The 8135-nt window shown below is 47.4% G+C and overlaps 3 protein-coding genes across 3 annotated transcripts in view; 2 read left to right on the plus strand and 1 right to left on the minus strand.

Annotated features, from left to right (window-relative positions):
* The window catches only part of LOC102002731 (histone H3.1), a 69201-nt gene extending 63734 nt beyond the window's left edge, over positions 1-5467 (plus strand). The window contains exons 2-3 of the mRNA XM_005369903.3: positions 1918-1927; positions 5150-5467. Coding sequence (XP_005369960.2) covers positions 1918-1927; positions 5150-5467 — 328 coding nt within the window. The remainder of the gene's footprint in view (positions 1-1917; positions 1928-5149) is intronic.
* Positions 2926-3352, minus strand: LOC101979177 (histone H2B type 1-like). The gene has a single exon (XM_005369905.3). It carries the CDS (start codon positions 3350-3352, stop codon positions 2972-2974), a length of 381 nt encoding a protein of 126 aa, XP_005369962.1. The 3' UTR covers positions 2926-2971.
* Positions 3649-4057, plus strand: LOC101978889 (histone H2A type 1-E). The gene has a single exon (XM_005369904.2). The coding sequence runs from the start codon at positions 3649-3651 to the stop codon at positions 4039-4041; it is 393 nt and encodes a 130-aa protein (XP_005369961.1). The 3' UTR covers positions 4042-4057.
* Positions 5468-8135: the final 2668 nt, after the last annotated feature.

Genomic DNA, 8135 nt, shown 5'->3' on the forward strand with positions numbered 1-8135 from the left:
TATGTTGTTTTCTCCTTCAGCAAACTGTTGTATGTTAATGTTACATGTCTTCTTGGCACAGCAATGAGCTAGATATCCACATAGTTGGCCAAACATCACCATGGGTTTCCCTGTGTACCTTTTCATTCGTCCATAGATGAGTTTAACATTTACCCAGGGGAAAGACGCTCCTCCTAGATGGAAATGGGCTTCATCCGACTAATTAATTGCAGAGCCGAAGAAAGCAGCAGCAGCACCAGCAACCACACACAGAGAGAAGAGGGCCTGCCTTCCAGCACTGACAGCTTTGGGGCTGAGACATTATGTTGCTGGTATTAAACTCGAAATATTGTCAGCTCCTGCTGGGTACTGAGTTGCTAGCCTCTGAATGGCAAATACACCATTGGGAGTTGTCTGCCTTAGGTCTCTATGCATGTTTACTTCATATTGGTTTGTTTCTGACTAATCAAATGGCAAAGACAGGCTCATTCAGGTGAGACAGTAGGGGTGTAATAGCTTTATTTCTCTACAAGTATGAGCTCGATTTAAATTCTTTTTTTTTTTTCCTTCCTTGAATTAGCCCCTCTTTGAAAAGACAATCCAAGCTAGGCAGTGATAGCACACACCTTTAACCCCAGAGGTTGCTGGATCTCTGTAAATTCAAGACCAGCATGGTGAACAGAGTGACTTCCAGGACAAAAAGAACAGAAACTCCATCTGTGGAATCGCTCCCCCGAAGCAGAAAGTCAGGTAGAGCAAGGAATCATGTTTCCCACTAGTGCCGCATGCCTGGTACTCAGACGTGGGCTGGAAATGGGCCTTCAGCGTACGGGGTACCTGATTTGCATTACAGGCTAGGTATGCACTTGATATCGACAACTACATGCATACTGTACTCGATTCTGTAAATTTTGTTTATGGAACATAGAAAACCAGTACTCATATTAATCTGAACTAAAATGGATCAACTTCCAGGTAGTGAGAGGAAGTGTTGGGGCCCATCAGAAGCAGAGGAAACAGGACAGAAAGGTCTAGATGGCTGGAGGTCCTAGAGGTGCTCAACCCACTTTGTACGGTCCTTAGCCACCTACCCTGTGCAACCCTGGTGCCGGCCACATCCACATGTCCATCTTTTTTTTTTTTTTTTTTTTTTTTTTTTTTTTTTTGGTTTTTTGAGACAGGGTTTCTCTGTGGCTTTGGAGCCTGTCCTGGAACTAGCTCTTGTAGACCAGGCTGGTCTCGAACTCACAGAGATCCGCCTGCCTCTGCCTCCCGAGTGCTGGGATTAAAGGCGTGCGCCACCATCGCCCGGCTACATGTCCATCTTTAAATGCTGTTATTTCAATATACAAAACACTCATTAGTTTTCTGCTGCAGTGTGGTACATCACAGACCAGCACATAAAAAGTGTTCAGTTCTCTGTTAACAATGAACAGGTAAAGAAATGTGGGCACTCCGGGGAGGAGACAAGAATGTGCCCTTCCTCACTCAGACCAAAGCATGGTTGCCAGCAATTGAGGAGGCTCCCTGCAGTATTAATTTCAGGCTGGGGGCCTGCTTGTGAAACTGTGTGGTGAGGTTTAGGGGTTGTGCAATACTGAGGGACAAGTAAGTTTCAAGGAATAACACTACTCAATAATGAAAACCTAGATAATCCCACCAAGATTTGCACTCAGATCCCTGGATTCTAAGCTCAGACCACTAATCATTACCTGGCTAGCAGGTTCCTCTTCCTACCGAGATTTTCCTGGGGAAACAACTCATCCCTGAGATACTGCTGACTGCAGAGATATTAAATATTATTTTCCATGAAGCTCTACTGCCCTCTCTAGGCCGGTGTTGGCAATACATGGGTGCTTTGCCTCTCTGGAGCATAAAATTGACATTTCACATTTTGCAAGGCAAGAAAGTCAGAGACTGAAGTCCTGCAGTGCCAAGAGCAATTGTTGCCACGCAGAATGACCTCAAGGCCCTCCTATTGTTGGTCAACGTTTGGTCAAGTTTTCTGAGGAATCCTGTTGGGCAGTAAAATCCTTGCTCAGCTCTGCCTTCCACTGAAGCATCCTCTCAAAGACATATTTTCTTTTATTCTGAAATAAAGCTTCACACCTGCCAACTGGATGTCCTGGGAACGCATTTTTCCAAACTTGAGCTATCAGATGGCAAATGTGACTCTCTGTAGCGGTGGGTTGTCCTGAGCATCCCATTACAATCAACACAAGTTGCCAGATATGTGTGGGCAGATCGGATGTGAGCTCAAGCCTCTTTCCACCTAAATCTGCAAACCTCCAAGATTTCAGCTGTGTTCAGTACTAATCACAGACCTCATAATCGTTGATTATAATACAAATTAACAGACGGAAGACCAGGAACTTACCAAGGCACACACCCTGAATCATAGCAAGCAGGAGGCAGAGGCGGGTGTCTTTAGTTCGAGGCCAGCCTGTCCTACAGAGCAAATCACAGGACAGTCGCGTTTACACAAAGGAACCCTGTCCTGAAAAACAGGAAATGAACCTGGTAATTATAGAGGGTTTTTTGAAGCTCGGAACCCACTCGCCCCACAATATTCCCTGGTTAAAAACAGTATTTAATGCTCGTGTTCAGTTTGATACTTTCTGTCACAAAAACAAAACCTTTAAGAAAAAAGACCGCAGTTGCTTTACTTGCTGGCCTACTCTTCTTTAGGTTAGCCAACAAGTTTTGAACATAGGTCCAGTAGCTAACGGACGACCAGGAACGTACCTGTCGCCTTTGCCATATTCGTTTTCATTCACTTTGTGGAAAGGCAGAAGAGGCCGAGGGTGTGGGCAGGAGCCTTGTAGACACCTGGTGCCAGCAAACCCACAGGGTCTCACAGAACAGGCTGAAAGCTAAAAGGACTTAAGACGTCCCCACGTCCGCGACAAAAGACGCGAGTGCAACAACTTTTTTTTGAAAGCGTAGGTGGCTCTGAAAAAGAGCCTTTGGGTTAAGAGCGAGATGTGCGCGCTCACTTGGAGCTGGTGTACTTGGTGACGGCCTTGGTGCCCTCGGACACGGCGTGCTTGGCCAGCTCCCCGGGCAGCAGCAGGCGCACGGCCGTCTGGATCTCCCGGGACGTGATGGTCGAACGCTTGTTGTAATGCGCCAGGCGCGACGCCTCGCCCGCGATGCGCTCGAAGATGTCGTTGACGAACGAGTTCATGATGCCCATGGCCTTGGAGGAGATGCCGGTGTCGGGGTGGACCTGCTTCAGCACCTTGTACACGTACACCGAGTAGCTCTCCTTGCGGCTGCGCTTGCGCTTCTTGCCGTCCTTCTTCTGGGCCTTGGTCACGGCCTTCTTGGAGCCCTTCTTCGGGGCGGGCGCGGACTTCACTGGCTCAGGCATGGCGACACAGTCTAGCAGAACTGTAACGGCGAGTGGGCCGGGGCCTCCCTTTTTATAAGGCGTTATTCAAATGAGGATTAGAAAAGCACACTTTTAATTGGGCAATATTTGGGTGACGTCATCTGTACTATGGCCCAGTAGAAATACGCGATGACACACTTGCTTCCCATTGGTCTAAATGAAAAGAAAAAGGCAGCCAATCGGAAGGGTTCTTTTTCGCGCCCAGAGAAAACTATAAGGCCCAAGCTCTTGCGACTTTCGCATGTACAGTTGCTAACAGCTGTCGTATTTTCGAGATGTCAGGACGCGGCAAGCAGGGCGGCAAGGCTCGCGCCAAGGCCAAGACCCGCTCCTCCCGGGCCGGCCTGCAGTTCCCCGTGGGCCGCGTGCACCGCCTCCTCCGCAAGGGCAACTACGCGGAGCGGGTGGGCGCCGGCGCCCCGGTGTACCTGGCGGCCGTGCTGGAGTACCTGACGGCCGAGATCCTGGAGCTGGCTGGCAACGCGGCCCGCGACAACAAGAAGACGCGCATCATCCCGCGCCACCTGCAGCTGGCCATCCGCAACGACGAGGAGCTCAACAAGCTGCTGGGCCGCGTGACAATCGCGCAGGGCGGCGTCCTGCCCAACATCCAGGCGGTGCTGCTGCCCAAGAAGACCGAGAGCCACCACAAGGCCAAGGGGAAGTAATTTGACAACCATCAGAACTTTAAGAAACTTCAGACCCAAAGGCTCTTTTCAGAGCCATCTACAATGTCTCTTAAAGCGCTGAACATTTTCTCTTAACACTGACACTTTCATACATACGCAAGGTCCCTGGTGATGTTTCTCTTAACGTGTTTGCGATTTCTGTCCCTGGAAAGGTGCGTCGGTATTTGTGGGCCTATGTTTAAAAGGCCGGGCGTTGATGCTGCACGCCTTTTCTCAGCACGCTACAGGCAGGGCCAGGCGGATCACTTCCAAAACAAGCAAAGCACCAAATTGAGCTTTAGTACATCTAGTTTTTCCCTGGCAGCTTCCCATCTGGAATTTAGCGTTAGATGCCCCACGAATTAACATCTATTTCAACTATGAAGGCTAAAGAATATAAGTGTTGACAAGCTCGCGGTAGCAACTCAGGTGGCCACTTTTAAATTTTAAATTTTGAACCTGTGGATTTTTTTTTTTTTTTTAAATTGCCTTCCGAGACTGGGTTTCTGTGTTGTATCCCTGTCTGTCCCTGACCTCGCCGTGGCCTCGAGCTAAGACATCCGCCTGCCCCTGCCTCCGGAGTGCTGGGATAAAAGCACACGGGGCTAAAAAAATCTTGGTTTGTTTGTTTTTCGAGATCGGGGTTCTCTGTGTAGCCAGGGCTGACCAAGCTGGCCAGATACGCCTGCCTCTGCCTCCCGAGAGCTGGGATTGAAGGCTTGCGCCACCACCGCCTGGCGCCTCTGGTATATTTTGTGATAAATTGTGTTTTATACCGACACGTCAGGGATCACATTGAAAGAAAATTGTCAAAAGCTCTTTAAAAACTCGCAAACATTGACTGCGCGCCTGACTTCGGTTGTTCGATACGTGTGAATTAAGTAAGGATGGTCCTATACAAATAAATACTAAAGAAAAATATTAAAAGAGTGGAATTAGCTTCCTTTTCGTCTATAATCTGTAGCGTTAAATTGACGCTGAGGGCCCCTCCCCCAGACACGGGTAGTTCCCGCCACTGCGCTTCCTGTTTTCACTCCGGTCCGCACATTCCCTATAAGAGAGACCTGGTGGCTAAGGCAGGCAGTCAGACGGGTTTTGTTCCTCTGAGTTAGCAATGTCTGGTCGCGGCAAGGGCGGGAAAGGCCTGGGCAAAGGCGGCGCCAAGCGCCACCGCAAGGTCCTGCGCGACAACATCCAGGGCATCACCAAGCCCGCCATCCGCCGCCTGGCCCGGCGCGGAGGAGTCAAGCGCATCTCCGGCCTCATCTACGAGGAGACCCGCGGGGTGCTGAAGGTGTTTCTGGAGAACGTGATCCGCGACGCGGTCACCTACACGGAGCACGCCAAGCGCAAGACCGTCACTGCCATGGACGTTGTCTACGCGCTCAAGCGCCAGGGCCGCACCCTCTACGGCTTCGGCGGCTGAGCTGCTCTAAGTGGTAGCTTTTGTCGATTGTTTTCCAAAGGTCCTTTTCAGGGCCAACCACCTGTCTCCCTGAAGGGCTGCAGCATTGTCGGGAGCTCCTATGTCCTGTGCTTGTGGGCTGTGACTGTCTGTATCACAGTGCCTCCTGTTGCTGTGGGTAGCGCGGTTAGCTGGTTGACGTCTGTGTTCGTGTTTGTCCAAGTTGTGAAAGTTTAATATAGCATGGCAGGTCGCTTGGAATGTCTGTTCAGCTGTCTGTAGACACATGCAGTTTTTCTCCTTTACAGAAAAACTTGCTTTATAACTTTACATTACATTACATACCCAGGGAGGCCCCCTACTGGCCAGCCTGGGTAACAAATTAGTCCCTGTTAGGCATTGCCCAACAATGGGAATATTCAGCCATCCGATCTTAAACAGGATATGCTTTCAATTGGATCAAGACGAACCCAGCTCTCCAGAAACAGACTGGGTTGTCTGGCTTCCTAGTGTTCGAACAAGAAGTATCCCCGGGTCTGGCAGTTGCTAGCGTGTTTTCCTCACTCCCACTAAATGCCTTTCTTAACTGTTGCTTCTGTTTCCATCTGTGAAATATTTCAGGTTGGCCTCTGCTACTGGGGGATTTAGTCAGTAGAGAAAACGAACCCAACTAAGACCCTTAGTTTGTATTTGCATGGTTTGGAGTGATAATGTTTTACGTCTAATACCTCACCTCACTGTACATGTACGTGTGTGATAGGGAAGTGAGGTCTAAGCAGCGCTCATGTTGGCATCACCTTATGCACGGTACAATAGGTGTCAAGAACTTGTGCCTTTGGCATTTTCTCACTGGTCTCCCTATCCATGCAGCCATGCCTGTGCTCACCTGCATGCATTATTACATTATATATAATCTTAATATATAATATATTGTTTTACATAACATAAAAGAATCACAAATTATCTGTTGTCTTTGCCCCCACCCCCAACGCCACCCCGTGTCTGGCTTATGTGGTATTTTATTGTGATTCATTTGGGTTTATCCTGGTGATAGAGTGACTTCAAGGGAGCCAACAGACCCTGTCTCAAAAGGATGATGTGCCTACTTGACCCTGGATTTAGGCTCCAGCACCCCTACCTACAAAACCCAGGTTTTGATATTTAAGCAAGCAACATTTGTCTAAACCTCAAAATTTCCGTCCAAATGAGATACGTCTGCATTCCACCAATACAAACTTTTGCCCTTCAGCTGTCTCTCACCCATGTTACAGTAATGACTCCTTTTCTGCTAAGCAGCACCAAAGACATTCTTCACCTGTCAGGAGTCCCTTTTCTGGTAAGCATAAAAATAAGTAATAGTGTTTACTCACTAATTTTGTATAGTAATTTAAGGTTAGTGGCTCCCTTGAAGCCTTTAGAATGTAGAAGCACACTCCTACAAAGTCAACTGGTGTTTTTAGAGTTGGGATCCTCAAGGCCAAACAAAAGTCTGAAGAGAGAAGCTGAGATAGAAGATAATGGAATCGGGAGGTCTGTCTGGTTCATGCCAAAACAGTCAAACAGCCCAAAGTTTATTTCAGAACTTGTTTATAAACAAAAACAGAACAAAGCCCGACACAGACCATTTGTCATCAAACCATGGATCATTTACATGCACTGGCAACTTAACAGAAGGTTGTTTTAATACCAATACACGGGTATGATCATCCACTTGAGAAGTACAATTAGTCAAAACACAATCAGAGCATGATATATTAAACAACACCGTTCATGAAGATTTTTATCTCTCCCACCAAAAGAACATCAGGCATTTCTACACACACCAAGACAGCTCCTTTAAGGGGGCAAACAGGTTTTGAAGAACTCAATTGTCCTGCCAATTTCCCCAAGGTAGCTCAAGTTTTCAGATATAAGTCTGTGAAAATTTTGTGCCAGAGTACCAAATTCCACCTGAAAATCCTTGATCCCAAGGTTCTGCTCTAGACAAATGATATGGCATTCCCCTCTGTATGCTGTGACTGCCACTGGTTAATAAAGAAGTTGCTTTGGGTCTATTGCAGCGCAGAAGAGGGCAAGGCAGAAATTCCAAGCAGATGGAGGAGAAGGTAGGCAGAGTCAGGGAGGCCAGAGGAGACAAACGCCCGAACTTTGCCTGGTAAGCCACAGCCACATGACGATACACAGATTAATAGAAATGAGTTAATTTAAGATGTAGGAGCTAGCTAGAAATATGCACAAGCTAATAGGCTAAGCAATGACTTAATTAAAATAGTTTCTCTGTGGTCATTTCGGGTCTGGGCAGCCAGGAACAAATGAGCAGGCTCCACCAACAGACAAAGGATAACAGTCACTATCATATTGGTTTCCAGACCAGCAAGGAATGTACTGTGATTCGCTGTGATGTTGTACTTTAATGGGATAATTCCAGTACATCATCTCCACAACGAAGTTCTATTAGCTCCTCGCAATTCTTCCATGAATGGAGGAAATCATTGAGGGAATGAAATATCATTTACCCAGTTACCATGAGTGATAACTTGGTATAATATGTACATTGTTTATCATGACTCATAATTAGTATTGGAAACACTCCAAGACATCCCCCAAAAGCAATATTCTTTGCAAAACATACAGGAATTCCTTTGCCATACCCAGCATAGGAAAATTTTCTTTCTTTCTTTCTTTCTTT

Source organism: Microtus ochrogaster, unplaced genomic scaffold, assembly GCF_000317375.1.
Source record: "Microtus ochrogaster isolate Prairie Vole_2 unplaced genomic scaffold, MicOch1.0 UNK66, whole genome shotgun sequence".
Taxonomy (NCBI): domain Eukaryota; kingdom Metazoa; phylum Chordata; class Mammalia; order Rodentia; family Cricetidae; genus Microtus; species Microtus ochrogaster.